General features: G+C 38.9%; 1 protein-coding gene across 1 annotated transcript in view; it reads right to left on the bottom strand.

Moving 5' to 3' along the window:
• BBS9 (Bardet-Biedl syndrome 9) overlaps positions 1 to 22,986 on the bottom strand; it is a gene marked incomplete at its 3' end in the record, with an annotated part of 127,060 nt that extends 104,074 nt beyond the window's left edge. Inside the window, exons 1-4 of the mRNA XM_009998099.1 lie at positions 22,875 to 22,986; positions 17,584 to 17,734; positions 16,917 to 16,981; positions 13,697 to 13,810 (exon numbers count right to left, since the gene is read on the bottom strand). Of these exons, the coding sequence (XP_009996401.1) occupies positions 13,697 to 13,810; positions 16,917 to 16,981; positions 17,584 to 17,734; positions 22,875 to 22,986 (442 nt within the window). The remainder of the gene's footprint in view (positions 1 to 13,696; positions 13,811 to 16,916; positions 16,982 to 17,583; positions 17,735 to 22,874) is intronic.
• Between the last annotated feature and the right edge of the window lie 804 nt (positions 22,987 to 23,790).

Raw genomic sequence — 23,790 nt, 5'->3', positions numbered from 1 at the left:
TTCTTATGTTTCACTTTAAGAAATGTAGTCTTCCAAAAGCTCAGCCAGAAATGTCCATTTCTAAAAAGCTTATTACAGCCAGTTGGCTTTGTCAGTGACATATTTATAAAGTGAAAATATAACCCATAGTGTTTTCTGCAGATCAGATGGAATCACTTAGTGTACTCTACATAGTTTCAGCAGCTTGTGCCTCAAGAGGAATGTGCCTCAGCCAGAAAGTGTTACTTTTTAAGCATAAGTCAAGCTACTGTTGTTTTGTAGTTTTGTTATTCTAGCGTGATATGAATACATTCACATCACACTTTTTAACCCCAATGTATTTTTAGAGCTAATGCAAAGCCGAAATGAGAGGCAGGTGGTAGCACTTTGAAATAAGCTTAGAATTAAAGCTATTTTGAAGCTCAAGTTCTTTGCATGTTAATGATGTCCTCTACTCTGAGCCTCTCCTCTCTGGCATCAATTTTCATAAAAAGTACATTATGCAATCACAAGGCCTGAGCACCATGTGAAATCATGCAATGAAAACTACAGTATCAAGAGGAATAAATTAGAAGTCAGAAAAAGCTTTATAAAGTTAGATTTTCAGGAGACATCAGCAGAGAACTTTACTGCCTTCGCTGGTGATCAAAAGCTTCAGTGAAAAATCCTTGGATTGAAGGAAGCTTCAATGAAATAAAATGGAAATATAAACTGACAGTTATAAGAAACCAGGAACCTAAGATGCATTAACCTTTAATGATACATGGGGAATGCTTTCCTAATTGGACAAAAGTTAAATCCACAGTGCATGCGACCAGTACAGCAATGCACACTAACTATATTCCTACACACTGAAACAGAAATTACTGTCCTAACTCAAAACACACAAATGTGTTTTCCTTCATCATTGAAATCCATCCCAAAAAGTTTCTCCCAGCATAGAGAAGCTCCTCCAGTTCAAACCCGTTTTGGGAAATTCAACTTGTTGCTGAGTATAGCTCCTGAAGCAAAACAGATCTGGGTCAACTGTTAGAAAACTTCTTCAGGAGCCATTTCTAACTTATGGAAAAGCCATCTGAAAATACGTCAATGAGTTCTTAAAACAACGTATGTCTAGTAAAAGGCAAGTCTTAGGTTACTTCCCTAACCCAGAGCAGGAAGCACATGTCAGTATACATCCAGAAGGAACTCTGAATTGACTAGCTTGGTGGTCTGGAGGCAGCTCATTGCATTACTACAGAAGGGATCAAAGTTCAGGACTTCAGCTGCAGCCATTCATTCTAGGCCAGAGGATCTGCCAGCACCTCCAAGGCAGTGCAATACCCTGAACACATGTAAAGAGGAAAAGGAAAAAATGTCCTGCATCACTCAACATGAATGCATGTACCCATCCCAACTAATGCATGAAATGTACATATGTTCCAGCTGAGATCAACTAAGTGCTTTTCTGCTGAAATTGAAAAAATTACTCTAAAAGGAAGGAAATAAAAAGAAGTTTCAGAGAAACTAAGGAAAGTGTTAAAGGAAAACAAAACCCTTATTCTACTGATGTTAGCTTTAATTCTTTCCTAATCCCTTCCAGATATTAAACTATAGGAGATAAACATGTACACAATACAAGAGATGTCCCTGCAACAGCCCACTCTGTAAGAAGCCTCCCTGGGTCAAGACAGTAAAGCATGCAGAGCTACCATGAGAAAGTGTCTTTTTGCTTCTCTCAGTCATCATACTGCAGTCATTCTACCTAAACTCTTGCAGATTTCTGATTGCTATAAAGCATAAGGAGGCTTTAGATAGAAAGGGAATTTTGAACTACTAAAGCATCTCCAAAAGACAATGAGCCCTCACTTGCACAATCCTTTAGGGAACTGTGATAAGACTCTTTTTATTCTTGCTCCTACTCTTGCCACATCAAATAGTTACACTATGCAACCCAGGGATGATCTCTTTAAACCTCACATGGACCTGATGTGGTGGGGGAACCCTTAGGAAAAACAAGTGTGGTACAAAGGAGCACAAAAGACTCATGGGTACAGAGATCCAAAAGTGTCACAGCTACAACATCCAGCACACAAAAGTTCTTACTGCAAGAAAATTGCTATTTGGCACTGTGTAGGCATGACAGGTAAAGTCTCCTCCCCTAAATAGACTTCAGTACTAAAATTTGTTTATTACAGCCTTCGTATTAAGTGAAGGGTTTTGCCAACATTCAGAAGCAAATGGTTCTACCTACTGGAAGACAGTCTCAGAAAAAATGTTCAGGCAGCTATGAAAGCACTGTCACACATAGTTGTTCTTTTTTCCAATACAGCACATTAGAGACAGTATAAATAGAGTGGGTCTTGAAAAAGAACATTCCCTGTACATTGGAGAATAGCTGTATGCGTAGACGAAGCTGGAATAATGATGACTCATGAAGAAATGGTGTATTTTTTTTCCTTAAATACTGTTACTTGCCTCCACTTCTCAAGCCCTGCCAACTGCAGCCATCTTCCTTGAAGCCCCTGCATTCATAGCAGGATTACAATACTGACATATGCTTTTTCTAACAAAGACGGGAGAAATTCTAGCCTGTGAAGCTTTCCTATGTCAAGTTGCCCTCATCTGACATGACACACACATTAATACCTTACTGAACCAGTAAATCTTCCACAAATAAAATTAAACACAAGTACTGTCAGAAGTTGTCCCTTCAAATCAAAAGCCTTTGACTGAATAGTTAAGGCACACAGACCCTTCATTGAGATCAAAGTTGAATATAGGCCCTATTTTGCAAAATTTTAAATGAAGTCAGAGGGATCTCATGTCACCATCATACAAAACCTATAGTCTTTAAAACTCCACTTCAGACCTGATAACTTAGAACCATAACAAAATCCCACTGTTAAAACAGTAACATTCACCATCTTTTCTCCTACTTCTCCATTTCAAGTCTCCTTAGAGAAAAAGCTTCATGATTCCTAAGCACTTGCCAAAGCACTTTGATTCTTTACTAATTTTGAGATACAGAATTGTTGAAAGTATATGCTGAAAAATGATTACCAGACTAACTGAAGTCCCATCAAAAGAACTTACTAAAAATAGTTTATAATTAAGTCTAACAGGCTGAAGCTTACAACACAAAACTGGGAGTTTACAACATCTTAGGTGGAATGCCTATACCTCCCTTCAAGAAATTTCAAATATCCCATTACAATTAGAAATAAACAGCTTGACTAAATAGGCTCAGAAACACCAATAAAATACAGCCACTTTTCACATTCACATTGTTTATATCCTAGGCTAGTAACCAACCAACAGAAGGTATTAACTCTTACTCTGTGGTTAAGTGAGTCAGTGAATTACATCTCTATCAATAAAACCACCATCATCCCTACTGGTTTCACTTTTGGCAATATCAGAAAAGACACCATAGATTTAGAAAGCAGGAACAATTTGTTACATTTTAAGACTCTTGGAAGCACACTGATCTTTATTTTTACCTCACCATTAACCTTGCAAAGTATTTTTGTACTTTCACAGCTAAGCAAAATTACACACATTTTCATTCCAATCAATCATCATACTAAAGAGCAGCTTCATACATTTTGCTTCTACTGTCATTGTTTCTTGTCCATTTTATTCACTATAGTCACCAAATACTTTTTTTGGGGGGTTATTCATGTTTATCTGTATGAAGCCATACTCTTAATCAAACTCAGTCATACTAAAGGAATGCAAAAATTCAGCACGGCTACAGCATTATTACTCTGTTACAAACGCTCATCTGATCTGACATTATACAAGGGGCAATGGAGCAGACAACCACACAGTAAATGGCAAAGTTAGATTAATTTTTTTTAAAAACTGAATTTTTAATTCAATACCCAAAAGTTTACTCTTGGTCTACGAAACTCTTCTGTGCTAGACCACTGTTTTAGATCCCTCAATTCTTCAGCTTCCCCTGAAACTTAAAAAATTTGCCACTTGAAGCACAGCATTGTACAGCAACAGCTCTTAAAACTTCCAGTAGTAAGAGGCTGTGCTACTTAGCAAAAACTGATTAGTGTAAGCCCAGGTCTCATTGCCCAAAGCCTGCATTACCACCCAGGGAAAAACATGTCAGCCTGCACAAAACAAGCATATAAACTTAAGTCTACAAAATTATTTTTTTTCTAGCTTCTTGAGTTTCTAGGTATTTGGTGACACTTGAAATCTCATTCATCTGCATGTGCATAGCTGTTCAAGTTTCCCAGTTATTAACCTATAAACAAAGACAAGTTGTAACCATGATCAGCACCAACTGAATACTATAAAATTTGATTTTTTTTCATGAATCTGAAGGAAAATTACCTTGTCACATTTTCACTGATTTTTATCTCTTCTTGCTAGTCCATTCCCTCTCACTTTTGACACAGGCAAACTGTATTCATTGTCTTTGATTTGCATTCTTTTCTGTGCTTGGAAGATGCATTCAGGCCTACTCACCGCTACCTAAAACCTCCAATAAAATCTCTCTTGAATCATAGAATGATGTAGTAGAGTGATTTCTAATAGGAATTATTTACACCAAACCTAATAACCCAAAGCAAACCAATTAGAAAGCATTGTAGCCTGTACAAGATGCATTTTAGCCCTCTAGGAAAAGCAACTAACAAGGGTTTGATGACCTTTCAAATCAATTTCTATAGGCTATAGGTTTTTTGTAATGGAATAGTCACAGATTAACACTAGAAAAACGTACAAAAGCTACAGAAATTTCTGAAAGACCCTTTGAGAAAACAAAAGACAGCTAAATTTTTAGAAGCAAAACCCACGTTGTTTTGAATTAAAAAATATGGGGCAGCAAATAAATCTGATTGATGCATCCACATGAAATGCTAGTATATTTCATAAGTACATATGTAAATAATAATACTGTACATAGGTTTGAAGAAATAGAAAACTTGTCATGCCAAACTTTATATCCCATACAGGATAATATATACTGCATTTCTAAACTTTACAGACAGCATCTCTAAACTTAAGTAAAACATCTGACATGATCTCAGACAACTGTCTCACAAGAAACCAGAGAAGGGCAGACAATAGCACTAAGAAGAAGAATCTGGGGATTAGAGTAGGATGATGAATATAAGTCAACAATATGTCACCTAAAAGACAAATGAAAGATTGGGTCATTATTAATATACATGCACTATTAAAAACATATGAGGTAATTACTGTTCTGCTTGGCACTCGCTGATTCTTGGCAGGAGAACTGCAGAAGCCATAACCTCAGACGCAAGATACAAAACATTTTATACTAGCAGTGCACAATTATTGTACACATTTGGGCACCATACCTCAAAGAAATCAGAAAAATCATAAAATTCAAAGTTTTGCAAAACAAGTCTTTCACTTATATACACAGCAGCTCCCAAAGTTATGTATTCCTACAATTGCTTTTACTTAATTTTCATTATTGTACTGTTTAAACAAAATGCAGATTAAGTGATGTCTCCAGCAATTTATAACTGAAGCAAAGTTCTGGCATACTGAAAGCAATGGGAGCTTTTACTTCAGTTAGGCTATGAACTTACTCATTATTCTTGAGAGAAGCCGAGGAAGGTGAAAAGAGGTGGATGGTAAGAGAAACAATGTATTCACTTGTTAAATTTAGAGAAGAGGTACTAACTCCATCATTTAAACACAAAACACTAACAGCTTTCCAAAGTCACATGAGAAATCGTTTAGAAATAGTCATCAGCAGACCTATTCTACAGAAAAAACTCAAACACCAAGCCTTTCAAATAACCTGTCCTTATCCAGAAGCAATCTAACAGTTAAATATTCTGTCCCTTAACAGAACTAGCCAGTAAATCAAAGTCCAAATTTATACTGCTGCTGTATTTAAACATAGTCACAAGAATCATTTAACCTTACAGCATAAAACTCAGCTGATAATTTTTTTCTGACTAACACCTAATAAAATTCATTATTGCAGAATTGTGGAAAAGTTAAGCACAGTCTACCCTTCTTATAAAGTTTCCTGTTATAAGGTTGCATGGCTTACACATATGTTGTATTTCATTATTAAAAAAATTCCTCGGTATAGCACCCTCTTTGTTGTAACACTCAAACATACTTTGCCTCTAGGCCAGTGCTACAATAAAAATAAAATGAATTCAAGGCCATTTGCTAAGGAAAAGATAGGTTCATGGTATTTTCACACGTTTTTTCACTTGTGACTTTATGTCAAAGTTGTATTTTCTTTTTTCCTTCCCTTTGCTGTTGTTTTATTATTCCCCTTTATTGGTACAGTATCCATTGGACAACTTCAAATTAATCTAAACTATTCTGGAAGCCAACTTAATGCCTTAAGGTTTCAGATTAAAAACTAAGTTCCAAAATCTGTACACTATTAGGAGGATCCAATTCTAAATAATTTATCAACTCAGTTAATCAGGATTAATTCACTGATTATTTCACTGTTACATAATTCAAGTATTTCATGGAACTGCACAAAATGGTAATATTGCTTTTGCAGTGAAAATAAAAAGCTATTATCCATAAGTGAACACCATTCAAAAATAACTCCACAACTAAAAAAGGCTATTAAACCATGTTTTTACTCTGTCACTAAATCAAATCAGTATTCTATGCAAGAGTAATCCAATATCTTGTGTGCTCCACTGGTAAACTACCAGTATGCTGCCTCTTCAGTTTGTCAGCAGAAAGGAAAATCTTGATAACATAAATTGAAAAATTAACCTGGAAGTGTTGAGAACATTTATACATGCACCTCAGTGTACCACTTACACTCTGGGAAACAATCACAGAACTCATTCCTCACCTGGGAAAGGTCAACATCCTTTTTATTTTATTACAGCACGTGATCATTCACACAATCCCTTAGCACTTCAGTCAGTAGCTGAGGAAACCTGCACTTCATACACCAGTCCTCAAAGTGTAGAATTCCATTGTTCACTCCTTACACACTTTTGTTTGTTCCTATATGACATACTATCCTGTCCACCATTCAGTTTAATGCACAAATGACCACCCAAAATGTATGTAACAATCTGCAAAGCTACTTACGCTTCCAGTATTAGTCATTTTCTTTTTACTTTAATGCACTTCTCTATTGTCATTTCAGCAGAAATTTATTTCTTAAACTTCCCTCAAACAAGTAAAAACTGAATCCAGGCAAAAGAGGCAAAGAATGAAACTGTGGTCTGATCTGCACACTTTTTCAAAGCAGTAGTAAGGGAGTACTTAGGAACCTGAAGACATACAAGTCCATGGTACTTGATGAGATACATCCTAGAGTCCTGAAGGAATTGGCAGATGTAGTTTGCCAGCCACTGTCCATGATACTTGAAGAATTAGGGCAGTCAGGTGAAGTCCCTGCTGACTGGAAGAAAGGACAAGTTACACTCATATTTAAAAAGGGTAGGAAGGAAAACCCTGGCAATTACAACCTATCAGCCTCACCTCTGTACCTGGGAAGATCATGGAACAGATCCTCCTAGAAGACATGCTAAGGTACATGGGGGACAAGGAAGTGATCCAGGACAGCCAGCACAGCTTTGCCAGGGACAAATCCTGCCTGACCAACCTAGTGGCTTTCTACAACAAAGTGGCTACATCAGTCAACCAAGGAAAAGCAGTGGATGTCATCTATCTGGACTTCTGCAAGGCCTTTGACACAGAAGAAAGGAATTCTTAACTGAGACACTATATTCAATTCACTTGCTTCACTCCATTCTACTCTTTTAACAGTCACAAAATACACAACTCATTTATCAGAAGTTCTCTATCAGCAGTGATTTACAGTCAGCCAAATGAAGTTCCATCATTTAGTGTTTACCAGCACAGTACAACAGTTAACTATTTTATTTGCCCTCAGAAGTCTTGATATGTTTGTCTTGAAGACACCTGAGATGCTATCCAGTATAAAAACTAGAATGCTAAACCAGCATATCTCATGTTGCATCTAGTACACACTGTTGTTGTATAACCAGTGCAGCTGCCTCTACACCACATGGCAACCACAGAAGACTAAGCTGCTCACATTAGAGAAACTCAACTGAGATATTTGACAGAGTAATAGAGAGCTTGCTTTTGTGTGACCAAAGACTCTAAACAAGCCTAAGATGCTCAACAGCTTTGTCACTTCTCTCCTAAACAAAAATATGAACCAGTTACACAAGCTATACTCTTGCTACTACAAACTGATCAAGTTATTTAACAAACTTACCCAGTAACTTGGCACTGATTCTACCTTAAAGACCCACCATTGCATACTAGACATGAAAACAAAATATTTTCCAACAGATTGTAAGCTATCAGAAAACATAGCTGAATATTATGAAAATTGATTCACAGCAATCTCTGGTGGCATAACTGCATGATGCTATAAGAATATAACCTGACCTTATAAAAATTGTCATAAATTAGGTTAAAGTAATTTTTGCAGAATTGAGTCCTCACCATGGATAAGGGTGCAATATAAATACAAGTGCACTGTTTTTTCCACCTTATTTTCCTAAAAATAATCAAAAGAGCTTACAGTAGAGTCACTTCAACTTCTTAAATTTTATATTTGAAGTAAAACATGAAGACTGTACAATCTGTTCATTACTTACAGGCTGTGACATTTTGTGGTTAGGTTAAGAGTTCACTTAGTTGAAAACCAGTGTTCAGCACTACTAACTCATGGCTTTATCGTGAGTCATTCTTTCTAAAGAGACACACATGCTAGAATCAGAGCACTGCAGAACAAACTCAACTTCCAGCTCTAAGATCATGAGGAAAAGTTCAGAAATACGAGAAGCAGATATATATGAAAAGTATTCCACATAACAAAAGCAATCCTTTGTGTAGGATTCTAGCTAAACATAAGGGATTTCCTTGCTATTTCCCACACCCCTGGCCCATTAGTCATTCTGCTGAAAGAGTCAAGTTCATCTCACCTTTTTGTTAAATTTCTACAACCAACAGAATACTTTGTTTTAATCAAACACTTTTAGCTATACAGGTTTTCAGAAAGTGTTTTTGTTTTCTGTACTTCATTACCTCTTGCACTAAATACACCTTAAGAATAAGATCAAGCATAAAGGCAGCTCTAGAGATGCAGCCTACTAACCAATAACTGTAATGAGAGGACCATCTAGTGGTGACAACTGTAATTCACGCTCTGCTATTTTTAAGACACATGACAACTCAGTCTTTGCCTTTTTTATTCCATAGCTTAAATCATTAATTTATATTTCAACCTTCTAGGATGAGATTGGATAAATGGATCTGTTGATTGTCTTCATCTGTTCCTGTTATGAGGATATCTTTGTCAATTCTTTCACATGCTATGAGCAGCCTTCACATCAAGTTATTAATCTGAAGCTTCTACGAAGAATGAAGCTGCTAGCAACTAGGCTACAAAATGCATTTGTTTACCTCAATTCTCTATTCAAATAAATCTATAATACTTATTTCTATAATGCCTTTTTTATTAGTATAAGAGACCAAAATTACCAGCTTATAAATGGCAGTTGTACTTTGTATGTTTCACAATTTCATTACATTTCAGTTACAGAGATTGACAATTTAACAGACCAAATTATAACATAAGGGTCTAAGATTGCCACAAACTAGCAAAAACAGGACAGCAAAAATTTACATTGGAGGAAGCTGAGAACATGATACACACCTAATGGGGTTTGTTTCTATATTTTGAACATACCAAACAACTACAGAGACATTCTTCCCCAGCTACCACAGTAACAGAAACTGTGAGAAATCCTCCTCCCTAATGAAACAGCAGAAAGTAGGCACCAGGAGAGGTTTATGTAAACACACATTTAACTACAGACAGCTGAGGGAAGCTTGTTGGAGCTTCATAACCAAAAACAAAACAGTAGTAGAGCACTTGCTCCTAACAGCTGTTCTGCTTAATTTCTGAAAAGCACTGATAGGACTTTAGGTCAAACAATACTCAAGAGAAAAATTTCAGGTAGTTTCTCATTCAAGACAGGCATTCTAAAGACACTAAGTCACTTTGTAAACAAGAACTAAGTTCTATTCCAACACATCCTAAACCAAATTTTATTATGAAAATTGAAAGCTTGATCTGAACAAGTGTCTGCCTCTTCAGCCCCTGTTAGGATCTAGAGGGAACTGCAGGATTTTCAGCAACTCCAAGTTAAAGAGCTGCTGGATTGAAACAGAATTCCCTTACATATTTTTTCTGCAGACTTTGATGCCTGCTTATTTTTTAAAACAAGAGAACATGCTCAAACTTTTTCCCCACAAGATTCTCTACAAAGCACAGTGCATCAGTCAGGAAGAGGCAAACCTCAGCCACCTTCGTCACTGTTCAGCCTTCCTAACAGAGCACTTGGCAATTCAGTTAAGGTTACAGTTGTATTGACCCACCAGACAGCACAGACTGAATTTGCATGTGGGTAAAAAACACAGTATTAATGATTACAGGAGAAATATTAATGCCAAGAGGCAAGTATTTTAGCTGAGGTAAGAGAAAGCAGTAGCAAACAGATCATTTTCCATAATATCCATTGAATTGGCAGGCAACTGTCTGGAACTATCCTCAGGTGAAAGAATGTTCCTGGGGGACATTCAACCTGCTTCCTGACATGCCCACAACATGCTCTCCTTGTACATGCTTTCCTCCTCCTCTTCAAATGCCATTCCCCTTGGTCTGCTTCAGTAGCTCGGCAAACTTGACCTCTGAAGTGCCTAAATAACCTAAGTTACAGCAGTAACAGACAGTAATAAATAAAAAAGCCCTTCCTAAGTTATGCTAGTCCACTTCCAGAGCACAGTCTAGAGGTCAAGCTGTTAGCAAAGCAAGCTCACTGCTGCACACTTCCAGCACTGCCCCCATCATGAATTAACTTCTGCTGAAGGCAAGAAAGACTGCTAGAAGATGTTTGGCAAGAATTCCAGAAAAGGCTGTGGAAGACAGATAGTAAAAAATATTTCTTTACAGACTGGTTGGCTTTCAATTACAGCCCAAACCATCTGCCAAAGATACACACAGATAGTTAGCAGGCCATACCAGGACAGGCTGTTTCCTAAGTTACCAACATTTGATAGACCTCCTTTCTGGCTCACTCTGGCTGGTCTTGCAAGATGGAAATAAAATCACAACACTGTTATTTAGAAGTCTTAAAGAGATAACAGGGTATTAAAGATAACACTTAAAAAAACCCATATATTCACTGCAAAGAGCTAGGGGAAAGATTAAAAGTACAACCTGGACAAGAAAGCTAATCAGACCACATAAAAAGGACATTCAGTCCAGGAAATCTACAAAAATAACATTATTTCATTTCTCCGAAACAACTTTCTCCAGCGTCCATTTTGCCTACTTCTCTGATGATTTGATATATAGCTTAGTAATCTGTTATCAGGTATGCAAACATTAAATGTAATTTTCCTAGATTTAAGTTTTAAACTTAAGAAAGCTTCTGCAGTTTATGATATGAACATGTATTATTTATTACATAATGCAAATCTTTGCCTTCCTTGCTTATTAACTTTTTTGCCACCTCAAAACAAGACTCAAGGTCATTCTTTTTCTACAGCAATTAACATACTAATGCAAACTGCAACACGGGGAAGAAGGAAAATGAAAGCAGCTTGACATGCTGGGGTAGAAGTGCTAGCCCCAGCACTAGAAAACAAGAGAAGATAGCAGAACTTAGCAGAGTCCCCTCTGCTGTTCTTGCTGCTTTGTCAGGATTGGCTGCCATTTTTATCATCCTGGGTCTTGAGAAGTGTTTGGCTGGCTAAGTAGGTTCTGAGGGAAACATTACCATCTCCCTAGCTTGCAAAGATATTTTCTTCATTACATCACTTGCATCCCCCCCAGCTTATGATAAGGCATATGAGACACACATCTGGCATCAAGACTGAGCCGGTGGTCAGGCTTCTACTTGTATCTCCATGGTAAAGAAACATGCACAGCAAAAACCTAGAGTTTATTCTGCAAACCTGTGTGGTGGTACATAGGTATTTGTTTCATCCCTGAACCATTCCCAGACACTCACAACTCCTAGCTTACCATCCCCTCATCTACCATATGAGGAAAGGCTAAGAGAGCTGGGTGTGTTTAGCTTGGAGAAAAGGAGGCTGAGGAGGGATCTCATAAATGTTTATAAATATCTAACAGGCAGGTGTCAGGAGGATGGGGCCAGACTCTTCTCAGTGGTGTCCAGTGGCAGAACAAGGCAGAATTGCCACAAATTGGTAAACAGGAGTTTTAACTTAAATATAAGAAAATACTTCTTTACTCTGAGGGTAACAGAGCACTGGAACAAATTACCGAGGGAGTTTGTAGAGCCTCCATCCCTGGAGATGTTAAAAATCCATCTGGACATGTTCCTGTGTAACCTGCTCTAGGGAATCCTGCTCTAGCAGGGAGCTTGGACTAGCTGATCTCTAGAAATCCCTTCCAATCCCTACCATTTTGTGATTTCAATACATCTGTTACTCCAAGTCCACTACCTGTCAGGAAGCACACCATTCCCTTGTCTCAGATTTAGGAAATTCCATATTTTCTTTCTGCTGTTAACAAGAATACATCCACACCCTATACACTTTTTCCTCAGTATACTCATAGCACAGATACTTTCCCACTCGTACAAGTTGACAGCTTTTCCTGAGGTGATCATGCAAAATTAGTAGGTGAAAATCTCTTCAATCAGGTTTTGGTCAGCTGAATTTAAGCCCAGGAACAAGCTTGTGTTTAGAGTAAGACACTGTACAATTCTTACCAGAAAATTATTAGAGACAGAACTGAGGGAAATTCTTCCCTATGAGGGTGGTGAGACACTGAAACAGGATGAGAATGCCCTGTATCTGGAAGTGTTCCAAGGCAAGGGTGGATGGGGTTCTGAGCAAACTGGTCTAGTGGAAGGTGTCCCTGCCAATGCAGGGGGCTTGGATCTAGATCTTTAAGGTTCCTTCCAACCGTAGCCATTCTAAGATTCTATTATTATCTGCATATATTTGCCATATTGACCTCAGACTTTCTGCCTTGGTAAAGTGCTATCACTCCACCAACAGTTTAGGGACACTACTTGTATAGATGACTACCACTTCCCAATATTCTTGGGTGACCTACCTCTGAAGAGAAGAGATATCATTTATAACAAACCTAAATGCTTCCAAATTGAAACACAAAGACATTCATAACTGTCACAAGTTCAAAAACTACTGATATCTATAAAGCTCATTCAAAATTACAAACAATAAATATTTTCTACTCTTATGTGCTTGCAATCAAAAGCTTTTTTTCAAGTCTGCATTACATAACTTTAAAGACATTTTACATTTCAGGTTCAGAGAACGAAGATGTTAACTTTTTCCTTTGTGGAGGTTAGACAAGATGCAGAAAAGCAAAACAGAATTAAACCATTGAAGAAAACTATTTTAGATGCTAAAATATTTTACACATTGAAGTATTTTACAAGGAAAGAGCCAGGGTTTCTGTGATTTTTTTAAAATCAGCATTATCCTTATAAATCCGTATCTTGTTCAAGATGCAAGGAAACAACTATTCCAAATGTAATATTATTTGCCTTGTTTTAGCTTTATTTTCTATATGCATAAGATAAAATGTACCATCATTTATAGAAATATTGTTTTTTCTAGACAGCAACTTCATGTCACCTTTCAAAATGTAACTGTCCACAGTTAAACAACCAATAAGATTATGCAACAAGAACCTTACCTTTTACACCACCAAACGGACCGTAAGTCATATTACAAGCAGTTCTCTGAAGATTGTGCTCATACATCAGTTTAATCTGATACTGGTTCCCATGTTCCACATTTCCCAAAGTCCCTAGAAGGATTTATGGATATATATTTATACCTTTTATTCATGCAATGTGGAAGGAGTAAAGGAGTAACAGTTTAAGCAACCTGAAAAGCTAACAACTAATGAATCAGATATGAAAGCTCACACTACTGCTTTCAAGAAAATCACCAAGCTACAAAATTCCTAAAGGCCAGAACCAGAAATAAGGTCTCATTATACTAAATATGCTATAAAAGGCTGAGATTTTTACTATTTAAATGTATTTTTCTTCAGATTAAGAACACCTTTAACATTAAAAAAAAAAAAGCCTGCTGCTCAAAAGGGAATTATCTTATGATTCTCTAGTTATTAATTGAAGACACTATAGCCAGCAGCCAGCCTCAGCTGTATTAGTTTTTGTCTCAAATTAATCTGTAACTAGTTATTAGCTATAATTTGACACAGCTATGCTTAGGGCACATTTAGCACTCGCTTTTACTCTGTCTGAAATTCAATGCAATGATAACCAATGCAAAGATAAGAGAAAATATATGTAACAAAAATAACTTTATTATATACATCAAATACTCTGATAAGATCTGCATGGACTTTTAATTTCCTGACTCCTTTAGGGAACTAGCAGAAATTCCTAAAGTCTTTCTAAAGAAACTAGAGCTTCCCTCATGATAAATAAGTCTTTCCTGCACCACATGAAGAAAATCAAGTTCTTCATTGTGTAAAGAAAAACTTTGGGACCAATAGCAAGTAAAAAACCCAAAAAGAAAACAAAAAACTTTATAGTTACACCATCAGGGAAAAGGTGTTCTGAGTGAATAAGCCAAATTCTACCACACATTTAACTATACAAATTTTATTCCAAGACCATCTTAAATAACATGCTATGAAAGATTTGTAGCTTATACTAAACTTCTAGGCAACTTCTCCAACTAAAACCCAATATAGCTTTTAAGCAATTACTCCTAACACAGGCCCACATAAGGGAAAGTATTGGAAGAGACATGAAGGAAAAAGGCCTGGCTGGATAAGTAAGTAGCAACACCAGAGGAAAAGCAAATTAGAGAGCAGTCAGCCCGTGCATACTGACTGCAATACAGTATCCAGGCTGGGCCTAAGATAACTCTCCACGGGATAATTCTGTGTGTCAACACATGCCACTGCTCCTCCCTGTTGCACAGCAAGCTCCACAAAGCCCTTGAGCATCAGCAGTAGCTCTGTGCAGTGCCACAGGGAGCCCTAAGCACCCAGCAGCAAGCACTCTCATGGGAGGCAGAGGGACCAAAAGCAATCTCACTCCAGCCCTGCCTGCACTACATGTCACATTAGGGGGGGGAAGGAGGAGGTGCAGGCAGGGAGGCCAGTGGCAGGAGAGGCCGGGGGGAACCAGCATGAGGAGCAGCTCCAGGCACAGCTCAGCATTAATTTTTTGTATTTCACATTTTACGTCATTGCCTGTATCTCCTCGTTAATTTAAATATTACTTATTAACAAGTCACCAGAAACAGCTGTGGAGAAAGGTGGACACCTTGGATGGCTGAGCCATAGCTCACAATCATCAACTAGTTTAATAAAAAAATTTTGGCAGTGCTCAGGTGCCCAGCTGCCCCCCACCTTCCTAGACACCCCCACTTAAGTGCCACCTCCTTCTCCTCCCTCTAATGTAATATTATTCAGCAGGCAGGGCAGGAACAAGCTCACTAGCAGTCTCCCTGCCACCTCCCATGAGAGACCACTCACTGCCACATGCTCAGGGCCCCCAGTGTCCAGGGGCTTTGTGGAGCTCACCATGTACCAGAGATGACCAGTGGCATCAGCTGAATGCCAGAGAGCTGTCTGATTCTGTGCAGACCAAACTTCAGCTAGCCCTGAAGAAGAAGCAGTATAGTTATTTTATTATGGATAACAGACATAGCAACATGTATAATACAAGTAAAAATCTCCCTTGATGAAAGTGTCATGTGCCATAGAAGCATAAGGAAAAGTGGGCATTATTTCTCAAAGGAGCTTGTTTGAAAGTACCTGTTCAGATGAGCAAAATTACCATTACAGCCCAAGTGCTTACAAACTCATATGAAGAGTCTATTACAGGATTGGAAAACCTCACTTTTATTGTTACTTAAATGCTTAAGCCATGTAGATCAAATAGCAAATTATAACTAGGAAAAATCTAGACTAGTGGCTGCATGTCATTAATTATAAAATAGTTTCAATAAAACTGTACTGCTAGGCTATAATCCTAAGACATAAGCACTGGTGCAGGGAAGGGTTAGTATGAAAACTGCAATACATCTCAAACTATCACCCCACAACAAATAACAATTTTACAAGTGTCTCCAGATAACATAACTAGAAGGCAAATAGAATTGGGAAAGAAAGCATGTGTTTGTAACCTCTCTGCCTACAAGGCTGTAAACAGGAAGCAAGGTGGTCCTATGGGACAACCATGAAAGAAGCCTCACTTGTCCCTGCACAGAAAAAAGAATGTTTTCTATTGAATATTGAGGATTAGGTACAACCAACAGACCTCTTAAATCTGTGCTTTGCTTTAAGCATATATTACCAAGAAGGCATGCACAGAGCAGGTATTTTGTGACTTGCCTCTTTACACACAGAGAACACCGCACTTAGGTTTTATAGACAAAGGCTGTAGAAGAAAGAGGATTTAGTAGTAGTTTCACCATTTTTTTCAGTACTAACCTATCTTCTCTTGAGCTACATTTTCAATGTTCTGGCTTTCTAAGAAATTATATAGATTTCTGAGTTCAGAAATAATTATTGCTGTTTCATTTTTAAAGACCTAATTAAACAACCGTTTGTTCATTACCATGCTGAGCAGTAACACCCACTCCTAAAACTGTAATGAGAACTAGTTGCTCACAAGCACTACCAAACACCATCACACACATCACAGCATCTCAAGCACTGATAGATCAGTAAAACTGTTAACCATTGAGAAATATCTAGACCTAATTACTAATGTTTCCTCTTCACATACAAATTTCCATAAGAAAACATGACTGCAGCTCTTCAGAGGTGACAAGGGAACATTGTATTTAACAAGTTTAGCATATAACCTAATCCAAACTTCAGAATATACTTAAAATTACTGGAAAGCTTGTATCTGTAAACTAACCTGTAACAGCATATACACAGAGTTTCCGGGGATGCAACACAGCCAGATGAAGTCCTTCGGTACCACTGTAAAAAAGGTTTAAAAAAACGACTGTTTCCAGATAAACTCCAAGTAAAATGCATACAGGATAAAATTCAATTATCATGTAGGAATTGCTTTCAAGCATGGGCCAAATCCAAAGGTTTGAGTGTTAGATGGTAGCATAAAATCTCAGAAGTTTCCTTCCTCAACATGCTACAGTAGTAGAAGTTAGCTTCAAAATAAAAATCAACACTTTAAGAACATATTTTCAGGTTTAAGTATGGAGAGCAAGCCAAGAATTTTCCCAGCTTAGCTTGAAATCACTTTCAAACAATTACTTTTTCCAAAAAACAGTGGTCTTAAATCATAACAAGTTACTCAAGTCTTAACATCTAAAAAACCTTTCAATGTAAGTTTTTTCTTGTCTTACATACTTCTATCTGGAAGTATAAGTATCTGGAGGATTACCCTCCCATATACATTAAGTAAAAATTTTCTCAAGATGATTCAGGAAGCAGATCAAATGCATACTGCAGCATTCATAGAAGTGCTTAATAGTTCATCTGGAAATTGAAAACTCACCCCACAAAATAAAGAAAGAAAATCACATCTAAACCTTAAACAGCAATATAGCCTGTTGACTTACGAAACAAATTTTCCCACTTCCAACTGCAATATTGGTTCCTGTAACTGCACTTCCAAGAGCAAGTCTTCAGGTTGTACTTCCTCTCCAGGTTTTACAGCATGTGGACTAAAGATTCTGAGGTATCCCATATAACTGCCCACAATAATTTTATCTAAAAAAAACCAACCAAGACAAAAACACAAAGGTGACTACAGAATACAACAGCAGGTGTAGAATTCAATTTATCACAGATATGCTTCAAAGAATACCCTATAACAATATATACATGATGGAATTGATTTTATGCACTGTCTTCTAGGTTAAGATTAGCTACTAACTTTTCTGTAAATCAGTGAACACCTGTCAGCAATGAGTTAAATATGACAATTATCATGATAGTGGCACTGACCATTGTTACTATTCCATCATTTCAGATTGAAATTCGCTCTTCTTACAAGGTCCCATCATGGTTTTAAAGACTACTCCCAACTTTCAGCTTCTGTCTTGGATTCATGCATACACATACTACACCATTAGAAGCATGAAATTTTAAAACTGGGACAGATTACATTTACCCAAATGCAAACTAAAGCCAGAAAGTTACTACACCAGGTCAACAATGCTAGGGGCCTTGAGATCTCCTGCTCAAGACAAACCCTTTATTTCAAAGAGGAATGCAATAGTTACATGAGTTACTTTGGAATCAATATTTTAAGCAAGTCATCACTTGGTTGTTAATGAATAACAAAACTTAGACTGGATATTGGGGAAAAAAATTTCATAGAAAGAACGGTTAGACACTGGAATAGGATGCCCAGGGAGGTGGTTGAGTCACCACCCCTGGATGTGTTTAAGAGTCATTTGGATGTCGTGTTGGTGGATATGGTTTAGAGGAGAACTTTGTAGAGTAGGGATGGTGGTTGGACTCCATGACCCCAGGGGTCTTTTCTAACCTGAATAGTTCTATGATTCTATGAAAACATTCTTAATAAAATAAACCCCAAAGAGGTGTCTCCCATTATAACAACCAACAACCTCAGTTTGTTGCAAGTACTTATTTCTTCTAGGTAAAGGTCATATTGAAACAAATAATACTTGTCCACAAGTCCGGAGAACACACAAATACTCAAGTGCACCAGGCTCTAAAGGCTTGGCATAGTTCCACAGGACCCCACGTAAAAAGCTAAAGGCAGCTGCTTGCTTCCTCTCCAGCCACAAAAAAACTTGCATACCCAAGTCCCTCACTCAGATAACATCTTCTCCTCAGTTCAGTAAAAAGTAGTCCATCAACAGGAAACTAAATTCATTTTAGTTATTCCTTAAAAATACTTAAATGTAACTGAAGAAGTTTTGACCTATGGCTAGGTCTTTTTTCTTTTTGCAACTAGCTGATTCAGTTTTTGTTCAGGAAGAAGAGCCCAGTCTAAAAACAAAGGGAAAATACAATGTTGAGAAAGTAAATACAATGGTAGACTAGTACTCTCACAACACTATTTAAGTTTTGGTTTTATATAAACTATGTTGTTCTTTTTCTACTAGGAAAAGGCTATACAGAACTCTGGCAAAATCTGGGGGTTTTTGATCATGGGCCAGTCTACACAACACCAGGCCTGCTGGCAACCAACCAGATACAACCATCTCAAAGGGAGAAAAGGACCTTTGCATGAAAGTTAGCAGGAGTCATTGAAAGAGCTTTATACTAGATTTGAAGGAGGAGATAAAACCAGGCTTGCTAGAGATAAGCCTGGGGGTCACAGGCCAACATTGGAGGGACAGTGTGCTAGCAAGGTACTCAGTCTGCTGTCTCAGTGGAGGTAGGGGATGGAGATCCACACAGCAGTAGTGGCTCAAGAGTTACTGATGTGTTAGAAAACACCGAAGTGCCTCGGTACAGCCACATCAAAATTAGGACTTCTCCCACAAAAGAAGGTGGCAGGATCAATAGCCCACCTGAAGTGCATTTACACCAATGTATCCAGCAAGGTCCACAAAAAAAAAGGAAGAGCTGGAAGCCACTGTACAGCTGGAAAACTGATATAGCTGCAATCACAGAACCATGGTGGAATGACTCACACAACTGGAGTGCTACAAAGGACAGCTACAAACTCTTCAGGTAAGAACCATGGGAAAGATCAACAAAGCAGATATCTTGGTGACAATCCATTACAGACAACCCAACCAGGATGAAGCAGCAGATAAAATACTGTATAAGCAGCTGGGAGAAGTCTCATGACTGCTAGCCCTTGCTCTTGTGGGGGGACTTCAACTTTCCAAATGTCTGCTGAAAATACAATACAGTGGAGGGAAAACAGTCTAGGAGGTTCCTGGAGTGTGTGAAAGATAACTTCCTGACACAGCTGATGAGACAACTAGGGAAGCCACCTTGCTGGACCCATTCCTTGTGAACAGAGAAGGGCTTGTGAGTGATGTGTTGGTTGGAGGCCTCCTTGGGTACAGAGATCACAAAGTGAGAGTGTTTTCAATTCTTGGAGAAGTGAAGAAGGGGTTTAGCAGAACTGCTACCTTGGACTTTGGGAGAGCAGATAGAGACAACCAGGCAACCTGGTTGACAGAGCCACTTGGAAGGCAGTCCTGAATGGCACAGAGGTCCAGGAAGGCTAGACATTCTTAAGAAGGAAAAATTAAAGGTGCAGGAGCAGGCCATGCCTGTGTGCCAAAACACTAGCCAGAGGGGAAGAAGGCTGGCCTGGCCGAACAGAAAGCTTTGGCTGGAACTCAGGAAAAAGAAAAGAGTTTATGACATCTTGAAAAAAGGGGCAGGCCATTCAGGAGGACTGCAGGGACGCCATGAGGTTATACAGAGAGAAAATTAGCAGGGTCAGAGCCCAGCTAGAACTCAATCCAGCTACTGCTGTAAAAGACAAAATATTTCTATAAATACATCAGCAACAAAAGGAAGACTAAGGACAATCTCCACCCTTTATTGGATGCAGAGGGAAATACATCAAAGGATGAGGTACTTAATGCCTTCTTTGCCTAAGTCTTCAGTAGTAAGACCAGTTGTTCTCAGGGCACCCAGCCCTCTAAGCTGGAAGGAATTGGCAGCAGAAAGAAGTTTCCAAAATCCAAGGTGAAATTGTTAACGACCTGCTACACCACTGAGACACACGGAAGTCAGTGCGGCTGGGTGAGATCCACTCAAGAGTATGGAGGAAGCTGGCAGAATAGCTTGCCAAGACCCTTTCCATCATCTCTCAGCAGTTCTGACTAATAAGGGAGATCTCATCTTACCGTAGATTGGCAAATGTGACCCCCCCATCTAAAAGAATGACCAGAAAGAGGCTCCAGGGAATTGCAGACCTTTTAGCCTGACTTGGGTTCTGGGAAAGGCAATGGAGCAGATCATCTTGAGTGCCATCACACAGCACATACAGGACAACCAAGGCCCAGTCAGCACTGGTTTATGGAAGACAGGTGGTGATTGACTAATCTCATCTGCTTCTCTGACAAGGTGACCTGCTTAGGGGGTGATGTAAAGGGCCTAGAACAACTCTCCACAGGACAACTCTACACAAATCAGCAGATGCTACTGATGCTCCTGGTGCACAGTGAGCTCTGCAAAGCCCTTGGACCACCAGTGGGGGCTCTGCACCATGTTGTACGGAGGCCCAGGCACATGGCAACAGTCTCTCACAGAGGGTAGAGGGGGACCATCAGCAAGGTCATGCCAGCCACATATATATTACATTAGGGGAGAAGACAGCATACAGGCAGGAGACAAAACAGCAAGTAGGAGTAAAGCAGCACCAGGCCCAGAGTATGGCAGTACCAGCACTGGAGCAGCTGTTCAGACTCAGTGGGAGGCAGTGGGGCAGCTGTCTGCTCCCTGGCTTCCAGAGCCAAATCCTCCTCTAGTTCTCCCCACTCACCCAGCATCCCACTTGCACATTAGCTGGGCACATTTATGCCAGCCAACTTCACTTTTGATGTAGTTGCCTTTATCTCATAATTTAATTTTAATAACTTGATTAACAAGTCACCAGAAACAGTTGTGGAGCAAGGTGGGCACCTCTAATGGCCAAGCCATAGCTCACAACCACCACTTAGTTTAATAAAATGTTTTTTGACAGTACTCAAGCAGCCAGCTCCCACCCCACACCCAGAGTTACAAGAAAGCTACTGGACCCATCACTGTAAGACAGACATTGAGGCACCAGAGCACGTCTAAAGCACAGCAACTGAAGCCCAGGAAAGGTCTGGAGAACAAGTCCTCCAAAGAGTATCTGAGGGAACTGGCGTTGGTTAGCCTGGAGAAGAGAAGACTCAGGGTAGACCTTATCACTCTCCACAAGTACCTGAAAGGAGGTTGTAGTCAGATGGGGGTTGGTCTCTTCTCCCAGGTAAGAAGAGATAAAACAAAAGCAAGTGACCTCAAGTTGCACCAGGGAAGGTTTTGATTAGACAAAAATTTACTGAAAGTGTTCTTAGGCACCAGAACAGGCTGCCCAGGGAAGTGGTGGAGTCACCATCCCTGGAAATATTTGGAAAACATGTAGATGTGGTGCTTAGAGGTGGACTTAGCAGTATTAGGTTTACAATTGTATTCAATGATCTGAAAGGTCTTTTCCAACCTAAGTGATTCTCTGAATTTCTCCTGAAAAAGGCTGTATACCAAACAAGTAAGAGTTCAAGTTCATTCAAATCCTTCTGAAAAGGAACAATCTAAATACAATTAACTTAAGAGTATGGTAATCATGAAAAACTCAATTACCTCCACTGAGCAAAGAGAGCTCCAAGATGAGCAAGAGCATATCAGCAAAAGATCCCAAATATTTATTAATTCAAAACAGATACACACAAGAGCTCTTCCTGACAACAAAGATCATTCCACATAATTACTGCATAAAAATGCAGGGTTTACTCAGACAAAGTCATTCATTTCCATGGTCCCTTATTTTCCAGGCAGAAAAGGTTGTGTTTTCCTAAATTCTTAGCTTATTAGCTCTAACCTTCCTTTTTTCCCCCCTTTAGGTTTTTCCAATGACTTACAATGTGTGCTTACTCACATGACTAATTGAAAATGTTCTACTTAAAATATATTTGCCAGAGGGAATAAGACAGATATTATTACTGAACACAAACAAGAATTAAGATGTTAGGAAATTTACAAATATACAAAGAAAAATGACATTGCATTTGTTTCCTTAAACCTACAAGGACACATAAAAGATAGCAGACTTCAAACTAAAGTAGCCAACTAGCCTAGCTAATAAGCTTTCAATATATACTGGTCAAAGCAAACTTGCACCCATGTGGTTTAAAAGTCAACAGCCATGTAATTCTGAATTTACCTTGCCCACTGCCACTATTATCAACATCAGCAACACACAGGCAGCCTTGGTCAAATTCTTCCTTTTCTCCAAGCAGGGTGGACCACCAGTCTCTAGCTTTAAACAGCGACATTCTCTACTGAAAAGGAAACAAAACATTGTCAGCCTATACTAACATATACACAAGTGTTTATACAAACAACTTGCTTTCTTAGCAACAAACTTTAAGTACATGCCACTTCTTAGCTTCACACTGTTCTGCTATGAGCTGGATAAATGTCAGTTTCAGACACTCTGAGTTCCTGGTTATGTAGCTCAGAAACAACCTGAGAAAATTTATTGTCATTTGTTTACAAGCGAGTTGCAATAGACACTGCTAGTTACATAAAGGAAAAGCCACAACAGCTTCTCTTGAAATTGTTAAAAGCCTTCTGTAACAAACAGCAGGAGAGCAATCGAAGTTTTCAAAGTCACAGAACTGAGATTATCTCTTACCAGGGAGTACGAAGACAAGATTCTGATGCAAATATTCTGCAAGGTAACTAATTCTAGAAGAGCAAATGAAGACATAAACAGACACCATCAAAACCTCCACCCGGTAATCGCCTTGAAGATACCCTAGTGACACGGCTAAAGAACTCGGTCAAAGAGGGCACAAATCAGCTTTTCTGCTCCCCACCTGCTGTTATTTTAAGCAGACAGGCGGGGGAAAAAAGAGAGAGGAGCCTAATCCTTTCGCAGGCGGCTTGACACCAACCTCAGCTCAAAACTCACCTCTCCGTGCCCGCACTCGGCCATGAGGGGGACAAACCCAAACACTCCCGACCCCGGAGCCCGCGGAGGAGCTGAGGGCTTGCGGTTCACCCCAGGAAGAGGGGGAAACGGGGGGCAAACACCCCTCAGCTTCCTTGTGGGGGCAGAGGCACCCGGCGAGCCC

The sequence above is a fragment of the Chaetura pelagica genome, unplaced genomic scaffold (assembly GCF_000747805.2).
Source record: "Chaetura pelagica isolate M959 unplaced genomic scaffold, ChaPel_1.0 scaffold485, whole genome shotgun sequence".
NCBI lineage: Eukaryota > Metazoa > Chordata > Aves > Apodiformes > Apodidae > Chaetura > Chaetura pelagica.
The sequence above is the reverse complement of the archived record's forward strand: the minus strand, read 5'-3'. Positions and strand labels throughout refer to the sequence as shown.